The 19,518-nt window shown below is 40.4% G+C and overlaps 3 protein-coding genes across 8 annotated transcripts in view; all 3 read left to right on the forward strand.

Annotated features, from left to right (window-relative positions):
* The first annotated feature begins 95 nt into the window (after nt 1-95).
* dr1 (down-regulator of transcription 1) lies at nt 96-2,795 on the forward strand. 2 transcript variants are annotated; one of them, XM_030050120.1, is made up of 4 exons: nt 96-564; nt 670-1,003; nt 1,185-1,348; nt 1,553-2,795. In XM_030050120.1, exons 2-4 carry the CDS (start codon nt 784-786, stop codon nt 1,697-1,699), a joined length of 531 nt encoding a protein of 176 aa, XP_029905980.1. In that variant the 5' UTR covers nt 96-564; nt 670-783; the 3' UTR covers nt 1,700-2,795. The 2 variants fall into 2 exon arrangements, with proteins under 2 accessions (XP_029905980.1, XP_029905979.1); XM_030050119.1 differs by having other exon boundaries at nt 96-1,003.
* Nucleotides 2,796-3,002: 207 nt separating this feature from the next.
* On the forward strand, nt 3,003-6,814 carry LOC115358037 (protein wntless homolog). Of its 3 annotated transcripts, none has more exons than XM_030049816.1 (12): nt 3,003-3,152; nt 3,423-3,698; nt 3,807-3,931; nt 4,054-4,209; nt 4,312-4,448; nt 5,081-5,249; nt 5,341-5,438; nt 5,575-5,638; nt 5,746-5,889; nt 6,011-6,094; nt 6,194-6,359; nt 6,472-6,814. In XM_030049816.1, exons 1-12 carry the CDS (start codon nt 3,047-3,049, stop codon nt 6,570-6,572), a joined length of 1,626 nt encoding a protein of 541 aa, XP_029905676.1. In that variant the 5' UTR covers nt 3,003-3,046; the 3' UTR covers nt 6,573-6,814. The 3 variants fall into 3 exon arrangements, with proteins under 3 accessions (XP_029905676.1, XP_029905679.1, XP_029905677.1); XM_030049819.1 differs by having other exon boundaries at nt 6,323-6,359; XM_030049817.1 differs by having other exon boundaries at nt 3,810-3,931.
* Nucleotides 6,815-7,491: 677 nt separating this feature from the next.
* Nucleotides 7,492-19,518, forward strand: part of gng12b (guanine nucleotide binding protein (G protein), gamma 12b) — a 29,206-nt gene continuing 17,179 nt past the window's right edge. The window contains exons 1-2 of one of the 3 annotated variants that reach the window (XM_030049531.1): nt 7,492-7,800; nt 17,468-17,531. The gene's annotated coding sequence lies outside the window, so the exon portion shown is untranslated. Of the gene's footprint in view, nt 7,801-12,183; nt 12,250-14,362; nt 14,577-17,467; nt 17,532-19,518 lie in introns of those variants that run through there. The other 2 variants (XM_030049532.1, XM_030049530.1) reach the window with 2 other exon arrangements.

Raw genomic sequence — 19,518 nt, forward strand, 5'->3', positions numbered from 1 at the left:
AGGTGGCGTTATGTAAATGTAAATGATTTGCAATCCGCTAAAAAAAAAAAAAAAAAAAAAAAAAACAACAGGCAGAAGAAAAAAAGAGACGCAGAGGAAGAAGAGCGAGCAGACGCATGACCGGAGCACATCCGGCTCTTTGTTTGACGTGGTATCCGGACAAATTTCGGCTAATGTTGGCCAGAATACAACAGTATAAATGAAGTCCTAGTGGGGCTATCTGGCATGTTTGGCTAATTTGGTCGATATTACGAAGAATGACCCGCAGCGCTGTGGCGACTTTACTTTGATTGGCTTCCGTGACCGTCCAAAAGAAACACAAGGAAGAGCTCGTAGTTAGCAGCCTAGCCATGTTGTCAGACGCCGCTTCCACTCCTCTTCAGGGTTGTGGCTTGCTTGCGACAGGGACCACAGCCACAACTAGCTAGCTTGTTGGCTAGCTAGCCTAGCTCTTTCCCCCCAGTATTACCTTCTTTCCATGTCCTTTCTTTGTGCTTCAATAACGCCACCCGGACCGTTTCGCCGCACTTGCTGGAGGAGACAGCTTCTCGTTTGTTTTAACAGGTACAGCTAGATAGCCCAGTTGGCTAATTAGCCAGCTAGCTAACTTTGAAGACGTCCTGCTACCCAGCTATGCTAATTGGTATTTTGCCGTCTTGCTCCGTGTAGCACACACACTTGACACAGAAGAAGCCAGCGAAGGATAACTTCTCAGACAAGCTCAGTCGTGAACCTGAGCTTTTATTTTATTTTTCGGGCTTTGTTGTCATTTGCCTGCCCACGATGGCTTCCTCTTCTGGAAACGATGACGACCTCACCATCCCCAGAGCAGCTATCAACAAGATGATAAAAGAAACTCTTCCAAATGTGCGAGTGGCCAACGACGCCAGAGAGCTTGTGGTCAACTGTTGCACAGAGTTCATACACCTCATATCCTCAGAGGCCAACGAGATATGCAACAGGTCCGAGAAGAAGACCATATCTCCTGAGCACGTTATCAATGGCGAGTCCTTATTCATGTTTTTTATTAGTATTTGTTCTTCAAACTGTTGTAGAAGTGTGTTCATGAGCACAAGAGGGGGTGTGTCCCTTTCACTGCCATGTGTGTGTCTGGGCTGAGGTTTCACAACACAAGAGTGAATGTTTTGCTTTTGCGTCTTGCTTTTTTTTTTTTCTATCTTTAGCCCTTGAAAGCCTTGGTTTCGCATCCTACATCACAGAGGTGAAAGATGTCCTGCAGGAGTGTAAAACCGTAGCACTGAAGAGGAGGAAGGCGAGCTCTCGACTGGAAAACCTGGGTATTCCAGAGGAAGAGCTCCTCAGACAGCAACAAGAGTTATTTGCCAAGGTATGGCTTAAAGCAAAGTTACTGAATCTGTAATTGTGTAAACATTTATATTCTGGAAATCGCATGGCCTCATTCTCATTATATTGTGCATCTGAAGTTTCAATATCAACTATCAACATCACTATTTTACCCATTGAGATCCTCATTTGCCCCGTTAAATTTTGCCCAGTGTGACTGTGTGTGTTGGTTTGAATGTCTCTCCAGGCGCGCCAGCAGCAGGCAGAGCTTGCCCAGCAGGAGTGGATGCAGATGCAGCAGGCTGCCCAGCAGGCACAGATGGCAGCAGCCTCCGCCAGCGCTGCCCAGCAGGCTGGTTCCTCCCAAGATGAAGATGAGGAGGACGACATATGACCTCCCCCCAGGACACCCATTAGACCTGTTTGAATCCCTCCCATGGACAGTGTTAGCACAAATCTCCCAGTACTGTCATTGGCCTGCAACCTGAGGTGTCTTTTGATAACTGATGTACATCAGTCCAACATCATGAATGCACATTGACATGGACAGTTTTAAAGATGAGGGGGATTTCTAGATAGCCACATGTCATGGAAGGAAGTACCTGAAAACAGTTATTTGGATTAAGAAGCCGTTATAGAGTTTTCGATTCATCTCATCTTTACTCTTTTTTCCAGTTATGTTTAATTTTGTCCTTACTTTATGTTGTGAGTGATTTGTAGATTTAGAGATGAATGTGGATATGCTGAAGACAGAAGGTGGTCAAAAATTGTCAGTGTTTTTGGTTCCAACACAGCAAGTGTTCACCTCTTCAGGTACTGCTCCATTTGCTTAATTTTGTTACGCGTTGTTCTAGATAACTTGGTGGGTTTGGAGAACAGCTCTAGGAAAATGTTGGAGCAGGTAGTTTCTCCTGTCTTGTGGTCCTTTGGACAGTCATTTTTACTAAAAGTTTCTTTTACTCCTCTCTTGATGTATTTGTTTGGCAGAGGATCATTTGAGGGGTTGTGAATATGTAATTGAATTTTTTGTTAAATAGAAAATTAAGTGGGCGTTTTGTTTTATTTTAGCTCAGTCACACAGTTTATGATGCATTTCTTTTCTTACTTTCAAACACAGTATTGCTAATTAGCTACACCTTTCAGAATCTCAATATTTTTGACTCATAGAACCAAAGATAGAGGATAGACTAACACCCCGAGTTTGTGATTTCCCAAGGTGTAGGTGCTATGATGTGATGCTTGGTTGCTGACTGCATCCAAGACAATGTACACAATGTTAAGGTTTAACTTTCACTTTGTAAGATGCTTTGATATCCCAGCTGAATTTGTTATCTCCCCTCCTCCGGCACAGTATCGGACATTTGCATTGTGACTGTGGTAAAATCCTCAGTGTAAAGATAAGTAACCTGATTGTGATACACATTCACTTGCCTACTACAAAGCTGTATTCTTTAAGCAATAAAAGAAACATGTTTTATAAACAAATAGTTTTTCTTTGTGTTCTATTCAGTTATTACCAATGAACATTTAATTGCTCTTAAGGATGATGGTCAAATGCACATGGTGAAAAGCCCCTCTCTATTGGAGACTATTTTTGGATGTCTGATGTTATGAAACGTGTTTCAGAAACCTGTCAGCAGGTAAGCTAGTTGCAGTGAAGCAGTCTGCATGAATGTTGGATCACTTACATTTCGTATAATCTTTTTTTTCTTTTTCTTTTCTTTTTTTTTTTTTTTTTGAAATGGCTGGAGCGATAATCGAGAACATGAGCACAAAGAAGTTGGTTGTTTTAGGTTTGACTGTACTTATTTTCCAAGTGCTGTCAGTTTTGGTAGGAGGATTAATCGGTGAGTAGCCTAGTCATTTATTTCTTTATTGTCAACAACTTAATCGCTCTAATTGCCAATGATTTACCTACTGACGTCATACAGATAAGTGCGCTGCAGTCCTTGAATGAGAAGCGCCTAGACAACCGTGCGCACAACCTGTTTGACGCACTGACTCAGACGCAACTAAAGTTAATTACAATCTCAGTATGACAATTAGAGTATTTATCTGACTAATCGTGAGCAGCATTTCATCCAAACAGCACGCTTCTGATTTTACTCCTTTATTAGCTCCTAGCCCTACTAGCGCCATTCACTACCTGGCCACCAAATGCGTCCGCCGGCACAGAGGAGGAGGAGGCGGCGGCGGCTGGCTGATGCCGTGGGGGTCAAGCCGGTGTCAGAGGATCCGCAGCTTTGACGACACCCTGGCAAAAACACTTGACGCCAACGACATAGTGTTTGCCGTGCACGTCCCGCTGCCCAACAAGGAGATGAGCCCCTGGTTTCAGTTTATGCTGGTTGTGCTACAGTTTGACATTGCCTTCAAAATGCTCAATCAGATTGGTAAGAGTCCTGTCTGTCAGTCAGAGGTTGTACTTGTCAACATAAATTTTAAGTATATTCCAGCACTGGGTCTTTGGTGAATGTGATCACACCCACTCTCTTGTGTAGAAGATGGTGCCACCATCACCATTGATGCTGGTCTGGCATACAGGGATGATGTGTTGTCCAATTGGACCACAAAATTTCACTCTGTAGAGAAAAGACAGCTCTCGTGTATGCTTATGGTCCCCAAGGTAAAACTTTTAATCTGAATGCATTTAATATGTTTGCTTCTGTATTATTGTGTGGCTGCTGTGACAATCCAGTTTCTCTTCAGGGATGAATAAAGTATCTATCCATCTATGATTTTTTGCAGACATTTGAAAATGAGGGGCGCTTTTATGTGTGTGACCCTGTACCATTCATAGAGCTGGGCAGTGTGGCCCACAAATACTATTTAATTAACCTGCGCCTTCCAGTAAATGATATAGTAAACACTGGCATTGGAGAAATAAAGGACATCCACTTAGTGGTGAGCTTACAATCATTCTACTTTGACAGGCAATATGTTATTTGATTTAAATATCCCTGAAACTGTTTCCTGCGCAAACATTTAATATCTTCCTTCTCCAAGGGCATCCACCAGAACGGAGGCTTCACTAAAGTGTGGATCAGCATGAAGACAGCGTTCAGCCCCTGGATATTTGTGACCACAGCCTGGTACTGGAGGAGAATCAGCCTGATGACAAGACCACCAGTCCTCATAGAAAAGTATGAACCATTAGCTGAGAATGACTCAACACAGAGAATATATGAGGCCTACTTCTTTGTCTCAGTGACGCATTGCAACACTGTCTTTTTAGTAAATTATATTTCAGCGTGTTTTAGATTAGTATAATTTAATATAATTTAATTGTATAATTGAGTTATTTCATCAGAATAGAGGCTGTTAAAGGTTAAACAACTAACCACTAAATCATGTAATAATGAAGAGGTAACACAATCTATGCAATCCCTGCATCTGTTTTTGCCCTACATATTTAGTTGAAAACTGTATACACTGAGGCCAATGCTCTTTTCTTTCTTGAAGTTAAAGTGAAGTCTTAGCTCCTTGCTCTGCACTTAAAACACTGAGTGCATCTACTTAGGCTCTGTCAGTCTTTCGATGAGAGCTTGAAGCCAAATTTGGAGTCTTTTTCATACTTTTAGAGGTACACCATGCCTCAGGGTGATGTGCAGAAAGCAAGAGAAAGGAAAGTTTCTGGATCTAAAGTGCTTGATTGGCTTGGTGGAAGTAGTTTTATAACCCTCCGGCAGCATGGCTATTTGTCTTTTAAATATAAGTCCTTTTTTCCCCTGTGGTACTAGTTCCACTGTCTGTAAAGAGCATTTTCCATGTTTAGGATGATATTTGCCCTGGGTATCTCTATGACGTTCCTGAATGTGCCGGTGGAGTGGCTCTCCCTGGGGTTTGAGTGGACGTGGATGCTGCTGTTCGAAGACTTTCAGCAGGGTGTTTTCTACGCCACGCTTTTCTGCTTCTGGATAATCTTCTGTGGTGAACACCTCATGGTCAGCATCTTGTACGTTCTCTTTTGTATGGATGTCACAAGATTTCAGGATATCTGTGCCATTTATATTCCCTCCACAACCCATCATTTAGGACCAAAGTCAGAGGAATCGGCTCTCTGCCTACTGGTGGCAGGTTGGACTGGTGGTGTTTGGCTCATTGCTTCTGCTCATATTTGACCTGACTGAGAGGTAATGTCTTGATTGCTTTTCACTGGATAGTCAAGCGGAGTCTTATTTATGTGTCTGTGTGCTGCTATTGTTTTTTTTTTTTTTTTTTTTTTTTTAAATCTAAATATTTATTCATATGATTAATTTCTTTCTTTAGGGGTGGTCACTTGAGCAATCCTTTCCACAGTGTTTGGGCATCGCCCTTTGGGACAAAGTGTGCTGTATCCTTCAGATGTTCGTATTGTATTATATGCTTTATCAGCCCATATGTGCAGCTCTCAGCCCTCCTCCAGTATCAGCCATGCTTTTTCCTTGACCTCTCCCACAGATTACCTTCATTATTATGGCAGGGATTTCTGTTTGCCTCTACTTCCTCTCCCTGTGTTGCATGGTGGGTTGTGTGTTCAGGAACATTGGTGGGAAAGTGCAGCAACTACCTGCAATGTCAGAGACCAGGAGGCTGCACTATGAGGTTTTGTTTATCATGATTATTCGTGCAAATATGTCTTCATACTTACTGACAAAGTGTTATGATCAAAATAGCATACAACAACTGCTCTTAGTTCCACTCTTCTTTGTGTGGGTTTTGGCAGGGTATAATCTTCAGGTTCAAATTTTTGATGCTGGTAACTCTAGCATGTGCAGCCATGACTGTCATCTTCTTCATCATAACTCAGGTGAGAATAACCTTAAAGTGGCAATTACATGTTGACTGATCTTTGTTACCTTATTATTTGCATGATTAGGCTAATCCAAATGTCATAATGTATCACCAGGTGAGTGAGGGACACTGGCACTGGGGAGACTACACTCTACAAGTGCACAGTGGCTTTCTCACAGGGATCTATGGCATGTGGAACCTGTATGTCTTCACCATCATCTTCCTTTATGCTCCTTCCCACAAGCACAAGAGCAACAAGACAAGAGATGAACAAAAAGCAGGTCTTTAACATTTCTAGCTCTGTGAGAACAACATAGATATTAACTTTGTAATCATTTTAAATTTGTTCAGTTTCAACCAATGCTTCAGTAATATCATGTTCGTTGTTGGTAGATACGCTGGAGACACCAGAAAGCCAGGAGACCCAGCTGACCCGCTTTCAGCACGTGCCAACAGAGACCTACAGGATCACTGGGAAAGTTGCAGAGGAATAGTCAGACACTATTTTTGTCAGAGTCCCTGTTTTGTTGTGTTTTTGTCTGTATACTCTTGCTGTTAATGGAACATCTGATCATATATCCAAAACACCATGTTATGTAAGCCCTGGACCATAATGGAGATAATACAAATGCTTTCTTTACTTACAGTGAATATGATAATATCTGTTTTGTCCTAGCATGACACCTTTGTAATCATTGTAAATTCAAAGTGGTGTTATAAAAGCATAATGCTAAAATAGTCACTCATACATTTTTTCTGCATTGTAGCATGTCTTGGGTCTGGACAAGGATGGAAGGGGACACAAATAAGTAACTAAAAGTTTAAACATTTATTGTAAAGAATTAAATACAATTGTAAGATAACAAAAACTTCATACATGTAGGGTGAGAATCACTATCATCAGTAGTGTATGGGAGTGCATGTATGGATTGCATTTTGTGTTGCATTGTATGAAAGCAAAAGGAATGTGCCGGGGAGGGAGCCAGCCACAAGACCATGAGGCTTTTTAAATGGGAAGCGCCAGGCTCAGGTGCCCTCCAGCAGCCAATCAGCAGCTGATTGGTGGGAGACACACAACTGAACAAGGCGCACCACATTGCACAAATTTGCTTTCAATTCAGCTGCAAATTGAACATGTAAATTACCTATTGAAATGGTCTACTGACAGCTAAAGTCATGCAGTCTAGACAATAACACATCTCCGCATAAACCTGCAACGTTGGTCTGACCACAAACAGTGCAACTTTTACATGCTATTTGTTGCATGTTGTAAATTAAATTTTCACTGTTGCTACGCCACTAAACTCATATGGACCGTCAAGTGAAGACAACTCAACTGCATGCGCTAAATTGCACGAAATCACACATGTATCCTCAGCCAGAAGGTCTGCTGTACCGCTACTCAACGACAGAGGGCGCCATTGGTATTACAAATGAGAGCATGAAAAGAGAACGGCACAATCCCCATCTCAGCCACTAACTCTGTGTCCACATATGACCGGGAGGAGAGCTCGTCTTGTCGTGTCTCCCCTCTCCTCACACTCATGCTGCGAAGCGGACTGGACCTATCAGCGGCTCTGAATTCACCTGAACATCGAAACCAAACTTTTGTTACGGCACAGAAGCCGTCAGACCGCGCGTGGCAGCCAGACATCAAAGCCGGATTATTTTGATGAGACGTCGCTGAAAGGAAAAAAACACTTCCAGTGGAGCCCAAGTGAGGTGAGTGGACACGGTTGCACAGAGTCTGTGAGCCCAGCTGTTCACAGATAACATTCTATATTAAGTCATGTAATAATGACATAATAATGACATATCCAGAATCTTTTTCTTGTAAATAACCAGGCCGACGTGAAAGGAACTATATGACCCCCAATCGGTTATCACAAAACAGCCGCCTACACAAACAAATCCCAACATCGCCAAACCTAGCCTACATCACTTTGTTACTCCAATTAGAGATATTAATTAGTAAATGTTGATGTAAGCTTGCAAAAGTTGGTAAACTCGTATGCATCAAGTAGCCTAAGTCTTGTTAAAGTGCAGTTCATGTGGGATTTCCATCCACTCCAGTCGTGTTTACATGCTGTGACTGGTTGTGTTGAAGTCAGCCTCGGCCACCAGACGTGATAGGAAGTTGCTGATGGAGATAAAATGCACAGAATGTGAGTGAAAACAGAAATAGGAGGAAACTGCAGAGCTCACACTAGCCTGGCCGTGCAGTTTCTGGAGTGTAGCGGAGTTTGGAGAGGCGAATGTTCCAGACAGGGACACTCAAGGGAATTAGCTGGTGAAGTAAGGGAATATCCCAGAATTTTCCAAATGGGTCACTAGGAATGTACCAGAATGTTACTTAAGCTCTCATTACATTAGAACTTTCTTGAGTTGAGAAACGCCACTTAACAAACCAGAAGACGGAATAAAATGTTTAGGGCGTTGAAGCACTCAGATTTAGGTATGCAAAAGTCAAGAGGCAATTACATCAAGGCACACTGAGATCCTTGAATCTCTACATTATCTATTGGATGACAGAAATATTGTTTATGAGAAAGACCTGGTCTTGCATGAGGGTTTTTCTTTTTTTTTTTGGCTCATGCATGTCCTATAACTTAACCTCTTTGTGATGTCCTCAAAGTTGATCCTAGTCATCTGTGCCTACTTGCAAGGAGATTGTATCAGCAATTCCACAAACATCATACATGCCATTGTTAAATCACACTTAGCTCTCAACCACTACCAAATCTGGCCACACCTGTTAATGGGTTGCTGCTTATGGGGAATTATGATCTTGATGGCTGGCATTTTGTTGACCAGTTCAAATCAGCATAGCATGGCAGTTTATCCATAGGCTCCACGATGAGTTTATTTTGCACGGACAGGAGATAGACACTGTAGATCTGGAAAAACAGGGAAAAACAATAATCTTCACAACAATAAATTCAATCCAACAATAAATGGAGAAGCAGTCACTCATGTTTGCTGTGTAGTCTGGTTTAAATCTAGTGGAGATGTGCAGACACGTATCAAATATCACTTCAGATGTCTTGTTCTGTAAATTTTGTTGTCTTGACCTTTCAGCTTGTGGTATTTTTCCGTGTCTCTTCCTGAAGCCAACATAAACATCAAAGAAACATCCACTGCTATATTCTAATCACTTAAGCAGTTTTTACTTATAGGACCACCTGTTTGGTTAACTCTCTCCATGTACAAATCTTGGTCATGACTATTACTCAGCTCCCACTTTGGTCTCGGTTTTAACTCATTTGACCAAACATGGCCTCGATTTATCTTGAATGTGATTGACATTGTTCACAGCTGTGGTTTAGGGTGCTTTTGGATTGACACAAAGGACATTGGGTTAGAGAAACATGTTATTTGGAAGTTGCTGGTTTCATTTCCAGTCCAACACAACATATAATCATCATAAAATGTTTTTTTTTTTTTTTTCAGTCCAGCTAACTTGTTGTTAAACTGTCAATAGCAAAATTGTTTCATCCCAAACTAAGCACACTGATGTTTACAGAATGACATGCTGTTAGTGGCAGCAGGTATGATGACACAAGCTTGTTACTGTTTTGTAACTATCCTCTGATCTGTTGGGCCTCTTGCACTTTTGGCGTTTTTGGTGACTCAAATATCACAGCAGCTCCAACAAATATCAGGAGTTATGATTCTAGGAGCATGTTTGGAAAAGTGCCTCTACTATGTACTGTGTTCAGTCATCATGTAAAAATTCTACTAAATCCCAAGAAACAAAAATCTGATAGTTAAAGCTGAATGTGAATCATGAATGATTTTGTCAGTGATCAGGAAAAAAGTGATTAGATGACCTTAACAGATTTCAGAAGGCCTCACAGACTCCTGACTTGCCTCAGTTGTGGAGTTCATAAGTTTTGGGGTCAGCAGTGTTTACAGGAACACTTAGTTGAAGGACTGATGGGGTTAATTGTTCGTTTTTGCAGCTTCTGGCATCTCAGTCTGCTACCACCTGAGCGGGTTTTTGGTGATGACGTGGGTTTGGTCATGTTGCCTGGTTACAGCGTGTAGACCCTAGCATGGTTTAATCTCGTGAGAGTGCGCCCCCCTCCCCCCCTCTATTTCTTGACTCAAATTCCACGCTTGGCCTCCAGGGAGCTTGTCTTTGCGTCACTACTCTGGTCACAAAGCCCCTCAGAGAATGGCTCTAGTCAACACATTGAAATTGCCATCGTCAACTTAAAGCCCCGTTATTTGATAGCAATATGAGCAAAATGTTCACCAGCTCGGGATCACAGCAGAGCTCTCTCGGCCGCCTCGCTGGATCGTATCAAAGTGATGGAGTTATTAGGCAGTCATTGGCTCAGAGTATGAGGAAAACATCAATGACTGCAAGGCCAATGTTCTGTCACACATGAGAGGGCTGCTTAGCAGACAAGGCCCTAATTGCTATGGCCTAATCAGCTGGTGAAAGGCTTTCACAATGGCCCCAAGAGGCATTCTGGCTCTTCCTCATAGATATTGATTGAATTTATTTGGATCTTATTTAGCCCTCCTGAGCTATTCTTCTGTGAGTTTGTAACATTAATGCAACATTTAACAATGCATGTTACAAAATACAGTTAATGTGTACAATGCAAAAATAGCCTACAGCTTGAGCTTTTTTGCATCCATGCTCACAGCTGACAACTGAATAATAAAAAAACAAACATGTATAGATGATTGTACATCTTAAAAATCTAAAACTGTTTATCTACCACCACACATGCACCCATACATTCAAGCAAACTAAACCCCAAAAACTTCAGCTTTCCACAATCATAACACAGTCAGACTTGCAGTGACATAATACTGTACAATGCAGTCGACACTGAAGATACCTACATACACAGCATACACACGTTAAATAATTTTAGTATATCCATTTTCAACAACCCAACATAACTAGAACATAATAAAATCATAATTAAGCGTACCATTTAGACAAAACCATGTCCATTATACTCACTCCAATAATGTAGGTTAGAATTTGCAAGGTTTAATTTGACCTCTTTCATAATTACGATACATTTATAGATTTATTGGTTATGCGTTTTGAATATGTTTACTATAGTTTTCCTCAATAAATATTTGAAAGGACCCACATTGGATCTAGAGGATTATTCCTCAACCAAACTGTATGATGGGAAATATGCTCATCATGTCCTGTCACAAAGTTTGACCTGAGTAGAGAGAATATTATGTGTTTGCTGCTCATATGTTAATGTCATGTATGCTTCTCACAAGCTGAAACCTAGTATTTTATATTTATATCCTCTTTTCAAAATATCAGTAACAGTATTAGAAGGAGAAAAAAATAGGGCAGTGCATGTATGGGTGTTTGTCATCATTATCAGTATTATTTTGTAAATGCTAACACTTTGCTTGATAAAGGCTGGTTTTATTACAGTAGTGGTGAGATTTCGCCTGTCCATGGATCCTAATAAGCCCACCTCTAAACCATGAGGGCGGAGGATGCAGAGGTGAGGGCGTTCCCGCATTTTTTTTGTCTTGGGATCCGGAAGCAAAGGTCGGCTGGACAGGAGAGGGATGCTGACGTCAAGAAACTGAGTGTTGCCTTGACAACCGAGCTACATAGATGGAATTAAGCCTCCATGTCTGTCCTCATCCGTGTTATTGGGTTAGCAGACTGCCACCCATGCATTCACTCCGACTCCAGGTTGATGCACGATGCTCTCTGTCAGCCCTTTCACATCCTCTGTCGCTGATTCAAGAATAGCTCTGTCAAGATACTAACAAGATAAAAGTTATAAATGAGACACACATGTTGCCCAGATGGGTTCACAGAGAATGAATAAACAGCACCTGACATCAAAATCAGTACTAACCAAATCATAAGAGGATGGCAGGCTGTGTTATGCTGTGGAGAGACTCTGAATAATGAGTCCTTTTCATTTTTTGGGTAGTTTTTTATGAAATGCCATGGGAGGAGCTGGAAGCCCAGCAGCAACAGGGACATGTGTATTTTGATTTTCTAGAAAACACCATCTGAAAATTTCTTTCAGGTCATTGCATATGGATGTCCATTTGGCAGTGGTTCAAAGGTGAAGGCAGAGACAGAGGAGGAGATGGTGGTCAGTTTAGTGGATCCTTATCTCCCACCTTCAAATTCCATTCAAATTCAAACTAAATCAGGTAAAGTTGTCTTCATACTCTTAAAGATCTTCGATCACTTAACATGGAGCTACGTCATCCTTTAGATAGGATCCCACAGATGGGATTTGTTAGCCTCTTGTATTCCTAGATAGTTAAATTATTTTTTGCAATTTTAGCTTTTAACAATTGTTTTTATATGAATAGGCATCCCACTCCTGTCCATTGCAGGTGGATCTCACACAGTAATTCACCTTATAGCCAGTTCATGAAAGCTTTTACTTTGGTGGTTCATCAGGAGCCCCCCTTTTCTGGGAAAAATCCTCTCCTGCTTATGATTTAGTGTTTAGAGGTTCATGCCTATCAGACTGAAACTTTATTGGTTTTAGTGGGACTCCTGTTCATTTTTGTGTCTTAAATGACTCATGCCTCTGCCCCAGAGACCATAAGTCTGAGAGCATCCAAAATAAGTGTAAATCCACTTCAAATATTCTCCATTACCCACACATCTACACAGATCAGCCAGATGCTGTTGCTATGAAAAACACTTTAATGTTTTAGCCAATAACTTAAAAACTGTAAAGTAAGTTTTCAACTGTTATCAGTCAAATCTTGTCAGATTCCTCCGTATCCATGGCACTTATTGGTTTTCATATCTGTCTTGACAGTTTTTCTGCAGTTTTGAATTTCATGTTAAACATATATTTTGGCTATTTTTATTGCAGTCTCATTGTAATTTTGCGTACAGCATAATGGAGTTATTAGGTTTTGGCTATTGCCAAAGGTTCTGAAACTCCAAACCATTTGGCTGTGGTGCATGAATGAAGTGGAGGACGGAGACGCTTAAAGAAGTGATGAATAACTCCTAAATATGTAAAGCAAGAGCAGCCAAATTTCAGATGCACATTTGACCCTAATGTGTTATAGACTAGATTTGGTCACACTCCAATGCATTATCATCATGACAACTTTGAAACAGCTATTTTTTAAAAATTTTTATTACAATATAGTCATCACCCAGTTTTACATGCCGAATCTTTTAACTGCCTTAATCATCTTTTTACCACAGAATTTTCCTTGTAACTGTATGACTTTGACAAGCAAAAGACTTTTACAGTGAAGATGCATAAACAGAAAGGCTGGTGTGTTTCCTAAATGCTAAACCTTCCAAAGTTCACAGCAGCCTAGCTGATGGCAAGGGGTCTCCACGCATTGTCATGCCACATTTGGTCATGCTCAACAACACAAACCTGCAATTTTTTGAACGGCTGCATAGCTTTTGTCCCTACTAAAATAACCAAAAAAGCAAAGAAAGAAATAGTCTATATCAAAAATGCATCAAAGCAGTGAACTGTCTGTGAGTGTGAGTGTCAGTGTCCTTGAGCTTAGCAGTGTACAGTTTGGTCAGGCTTTATATCTCTCGTGTGCCTTTCTGTTGTTACTTTGCAGGAGATGAGAAAGTGCTGCAGCATTCCTTCTCCTGTCCCTTCAGGTGACACCCGTCAGGTGTCCTTGTAGCCGGGTCATTCTCTCTATAGAACAACTCCTGCAGTTGCTTGGTGCAGGTACATCTGGCCATGTAAGCTTGTGTCTGACACTTAACATTGGCTGGGTCACCCTGTGTCTGATGGCACTGACAATGTGGATATTTATAGACATGTGCTTTGCTCAGCCTCATCTCTCCTCTGTATGCTCAGGAGGTACTACTGCTTGACTATCACAGCTGCACATGCTCAGTCTCGGCCTCTGAAGGTGTATCTCCCTGGTGCATCTCTTAGGCATCCAGGGAATGGGGCTCCTAATAAAGCCATTACCATTAAATTTAATTACCTTTGCTTATGCATGCCTCCTGGAGCAGTCGACTGGCCCCTGCATATGAGGCTTGCACTGATGTGGAATTGGTTTATTTGGTCACCATATACATCTCTTGCCTTGTTTTAGATAGCTTAAACCTGTATAAAACATGTATTTATTAGGATATAGGTAAACCTTCTGTGAAGCAGGAGCTCTTGAAATTGTGTCTCTGCTCAGATGACAACAGCCATATTGTCCCAGTTGTGTGTGTTACCTGAGAGGAGGAGTGTTATTGCCCTGATGACACCAGAGCTAGTGAGGCTTTGGATAAGTATGTGTTATGCAACACATTCGTACCAGGAGATTTGTAAATACTCATTCTGCAAAGCTACATAATGATGTCTAAGTCTTTATTACATGGAGTTTAGTTGCCATATGGCTATGCTGCTGTTTATACACACGAGACCCAATATTCTTCACTAACCTGCACCAACACTGGATTGAACCTTCAGTATGGCAAATTATCAGGTGGACAAGGAAGTAACAGGTTGCTTAGCAACTGGAAGACACTGCAGGTAATAAAACATCTTTGGTTTCAGTACTGTCCAATACAACCTATTGCTGCTGGTATAAGTAATTAACATGTATTTTTAAGTTATGAATCACATTCTCAGATTTTGGTACATAGTGTTATATTGTTATATGTAATTTTATAGTGTTATATATGCATTGTCTGTTAATATATTTTACAGGCCAAAGTTTGGATTAGGATTCCAAAATTCCCTGTCATTTCCAAAACAGGAGCTCACATTTCATTTTCAGTTCTATTCATCAGGCATACACAGCTCTGCCTGGTACGTGGAGCTAGTGCAGACATGCCACAGTTTTCTTCCGTAGTTACACACACAATCCAAACATGACCCACACTCTCTGTTCCAATCCAAAACATCCAGAACTTAGAATAGATGTGACATGTGACGATGGAAGTTCTTACTTCTTTTTCAGAAAGCTCTCAAGTCCCACTCCAGTATGGCGTTGTCCACATCAGTTATGGATTTTGATATGTAGATGGAAACAAGTAAAGAACATTTTACTTATTATGGGTAGATGCTGTGTAATGTTTCCATAATGGAGCGCTTTGTTGCCAAGAAGCTTTGACTCAAGGTGTGATTGTGAATGGGTTCATTAGTGAGGAAGAGAGGTGCAAGAGGGAAGGGGGAGTGCCCAGTGTTGCGATGTGCCTGCTGATCTGGCAACTGTGCTATTTCGATGTGGTTAGGAGCTCTTTAAGGTGTCTTTTTCATAAACTTTGCATTTGAGTGAAAAGGAATTTCAGCTGCTACATCAGTAGGATAGTAAAATGGGATTCCTCTTCCATTTCGATTTAGAGAAAGACTGCATTTTAGCATCAGCATCAGTTGTTAATAATCAGATTGGCCTGCCTTACCAGTTTCTGTTGTGAACACTGTCTGCAGTTACACAACCAACGCTGCAATACACAAGCTATTTAAATATGTAAATACATAGCCAGCGTTTGTATTAATCCCTTATGTTAATCAGTAGTTTAAAATAACTTTCTGCTGAATCCCCACCCCAGAATGGGCTCTGATTTTGCTGCTTTACCAGTGGCACAAGTTGCATCAAGTTGGGAAGGATTTGTCACTTGTTTTCTGCCCGTGCACATTTTGTCCATTGACTAAATCAATGGTGTCTGTTCAACTTTTCACAATTTTTGCATTAACCTAACTGACAACTTGTGGATCCCAAATACGGTTGCACAAATTTTACAACCTAATAAACCTTAACACAAAATACATACATCTATTTTATGTCAGAGCAAACCATTATAAAGTCATTGATTATCTTTTTTGCACTGTGCTGTGTACAAGTGCTCTGTGAAGATGCTCGCTGAGTATGAAAAAGTTTTGTTGTAGTGGTTTTGGCGTTTAAACAAGAACAAAATATACTTATTTGAAGGTGAAATGTGAGTGCTGAAGTTTGCAAAACACTGTTTTGAAAGTGTAGCTGTGTAATTCAGACTTATTATTTTGAAAATGAGGGTGATCTGTCTCAGGTCTCCGTGACAAATTCCCTGTTTGTCGCCAGGCAGTTCACAAAAATCCACCTGTGGCCCCTGTCGTCAAAGTGAAATAGATTGGCTCTGTCATTGCTTTCTTTACTCACTCACCAAGTTTGCTTGAATTTAACACAAATCTCCCTGGAACAACATTTACCTTGCCTGCTCTTCATTCCCATTCTGCACTTTTTCAACCAAATGCTTATAAAGGAGAATATGATTAACTTAATTTTGATGTTGTGGAGCTATTAATTCTCTAGATCTAGTGTGTGATGCATCTTGAGCATTGATTACTAGAACAATGCCATTTGATCCCTGTGTATTTTCTTGATTAAACAATTGCTGTTGGTGGCTGGGGATGAAGGAGTTCTCATTATTGTCCTTTTTGGCCAGGGTGGATTGGAAGCATATGAAACGTATTTTAACTTGTTCAAGTCAAACTGTTAAACTGAAAGTACTGAACAGACCGATGAACTCCAGGCTAGCTGTCATGTACCACGGAGGATTGGTGTCTGTGTTCAACAAATCTCTGTGAGAGAGCTTTCCTACTTCAAATCGATAATGTAGAAAGCACAGGCACGCAGGCAGCTGTTTCACCAAAAGACTTAGCCATCTGACTGGTTTCACTGGAATGTGGTAACGAATGCCAGGCTTCTGACTAACCAGCTGACTGGCAATTATGGCACAGAGGTCAGGGTGTCTCCACCCACAGAACTTCCCAGTGATGAAGAAAGGCTAAAACTTACTGGGCTTACTGGCATTCATCACACATGCCAATTCTGGATTCTGCGGGAACTTAGCTGGTTTTTGTTTACCCTGGAGGTGAACGGGTTTGACCGTTTCCTGTAGTCACACAAATCACTGAGTTTTGTCAGCTGTTATTTTTAATAGTAGAGAACAAATTAAAATGCTTTGAAAGCCGATGTGTCCGCAAGAGATGGGACAGCAGAGGATTTTATCACGGCTCATGTTAAAAAACACTCAGAAAAAGTTGATGGTGGGAACTATCGACTACATAATCAGCATGATCATAAATCGGGATAATCATGAATATCTTCACATAGGTGGCTTTAAAAACCTGTCTAACTCACTCTTATATTGTTGTAGTGTTGGAAAGACTCTGAATTTGTCTTTGTTTGTTCTTGATTTAAAAGGATGTTCACTGAAAAAAGATTTGAATCTGAAGGTAAAGTGATTCTGGTACAGTTTTAGTACCATTTTAACATTTTTAAGCATACTTGTGTGTCACAGATCTTCGTTCTCTCACCACCCTTCCCATGCTGATGCTCACTGGGCCCACAGTCTTGAAGAACCCATTTGATGTGATTATTTCTTTCACTGTGTCGGTATGTATTACATTTCAACACCTTTCCTTCTCTTTCCTTGCAGATTTATGTTGTTCACACAAACTGGGATCTTCGATACATGATCTCTGAAATCTCTTCTCTCCCAGGTCAGTATCACAATAGACATGCTCACATTTGAATCGGCCGCTGCAGCAAGCATCACCAGCCTTTACTGTAACTGAGAGAAGGAGTAATCAAATTACAAACATTGCTTCTCCAGGCTATCCATTATTAATCACTGCCATTCCCCATAAGTCTTTCATATCTCTTGCCAGACTTTACTCAGCTTCTTGTGTGCTGCTGCCCCCTGCTGGTGAATTTACAATAGAGTTGTAAAAGGCCCCAAGCTGTGCATAAAACTATTTCCCAGACAAAAAAGGAAACAAACAAACAAGGGAATGACCTGAAATTAAGCAACAAAAAAGAAAATGTCCTGGAAATGAGAGAAATGACCTGAAAATAAGAAAGAAAAAAAAATATATTAGAAATCATTTGTCTTGTAATATAGTTTAACATATATAGTTTGAATAATTATGACAGTAGTTTTCTGGAAATTTCCTTTCCTAGTTTTTTGATAATTTTACCATAATTTTCTCTCTTGTAATGTTTAGTTCATTTTCTTGTAACTGTTTCTTTACTAATGTTCGGTTCATTTCTTGCTGACTTGCTCTTCGTCTTTTTTCCTTCCTAAACACAAATGAGAAATCTGATCACAGTATTACTATTATTATTTGTGTCATATGGTCATATGATATTTGTAACTCAATAGGACTCAGTAGGAATTCAAAGTATTGCCAAAGCATATTTTTCCATGGAGGAGATATTACTGGATTTTGTATACATTTTTAATATCCACCAATATGTGCTTGACATGTTGGAAGAGTAGGTTGGTGAGTAATTTGTGCTTTTGTTCAACATTTTGTCACAGTTTTGATTCTAGTGTGGGATGTAGCATGAAAACAATGAATTTTTTTTTTTTTGATTTTGAAGATTTATATATCTTTTAAAGCATTTGTCCTGGAGAGCTGACAGTATTCTTGCTGTTGAAGCCCACTGTGCAGTGAAAGGGGATGTAAAGGGAACACTGGTGTTGTCATACTTCTGAGGTGGAGTCTCCACTCATATCAGATTCTGGGTGAAGTCTTTACATTGAATATCCCATAAACCTTCACAGGGTTTTAAGGTGTTTACAGTTAATTTTCAGATCATCAGTAAGCCTGTTGCTGTTGTTCACCAGGCATAAAGGAAATGCCCTATCTTGTGATGGATAAACATGTTGACCAACAGTCTGAGGTGTGAACTCCCATTGAGGCAACACATGGAGTTATTGTCAATAAAGAAATAGGAAACTGCATGATGGAGCACAGTGTTGTGTAACTTTTTTTTGATATGATCCCACTTACATTACTGTGATAGGAAAAATATAATGTGAGATCTAAATTATGATTAATCAAAGTGTGGTTTTCCTTTCTACAACTGTGACTGAAGAGCTGTTGTCTGGTTCATCATCAACAGTCCCTAACTATGCAGACAAGTTATTGAATCAGTACACATTCCTCTGATCTGTGGTTAACAAAACTCGTCCACATGATGGCAGCAGCGGGCAGCTTATAAACTAGCCCAGGTTGAAGAACGTCATATTACAGTGGACTGCACAGCATATCTGTGTCAAATGCTCTAATCCGCTTACTAACACTGATGTAGTACCCAAAAAACCCTATTTTTCCTTATTTGGTCATACTTATACACCACTATGAATCTGTAAAACATTCAATATTATAGTATGTTCATTCAAAACATTCAGCACAGAGTCACCAGCATTTGTTACCACTTAATAATTGGTCCTTTTGATAGTATTCGTTAGGATTTTACTTGTTGCCATGAGAGCATAAAAACCTGATGACAATATGCATTTTAAAGTGGTTTGCAAAATCGAAAATGTATATTGTAACATATACTTGTGCTTAGCAGTCTTAGTAAGAGGAATTGTTATGGCCCATGCTTTTTAAAGCACAGTGGCTCATTATTGTCTTTATTCTATATAAACACAAAAGTTGGTGGCCAGCTTATGTTGCCTTCCCAAGTTGATTGATT

This window comes from Myripristis murdjan, chromosome 4, assembly GCF_902150065.1.
Source record: "Myripristis murdjan chromosome 4, fMyrMur1.1, whole genome shotgun sequence".
NCBI classification, from domain to species: Eukaryota; Metazoa; Chordata; class Actinopteri; order Holocentriformes; family Holocentridae; genus Myripristis; species Myripristis murdjan.

Coding starts and splice junctions, on each gene's coding strand:
- LOC115358037 (XM_030049816.1), top strand. CDS start 3,047: ATGGCTGGAGCGATAATCGAGAACATGAGCACAAAGAAGTTGGTTGTT. Junction 3,699..3,806: donor CAAAATGCTCAATCAGATTG/GTAAGAGTCCTG, acceptor TCTCTTGTGTAG/AAGATGGTGCCACCATCACC. Junction 5,439..5,574: donor ATATTTGACCTGACTGAGAG/GTAATGTCTTGA, acceptor TTCTTTCTTTAG/GGGTGGTCACTTGAGCAATC.
- dr1 (XM_030050119.1), top strand. CDS start 784: ATGGCTTCCTCTTCTGGAAACGATGACGACCTCACCATCCCCAGAGCA. Junction 1,004..1,184: donor TCCTGAGCACGTTATCAATG/GCGAGTCCTTAT, acceptor TTCTATCTTTAG/CCCTTGAAAGCCTTGGTTTC. Junction 1,349..1,552: donor AACAAGAGTTATTTGCCAAG/GTATGGCTTAAA, acceptor ATGTCTCTCCAG/GCGCGCCAGCAGCAGGCAGA.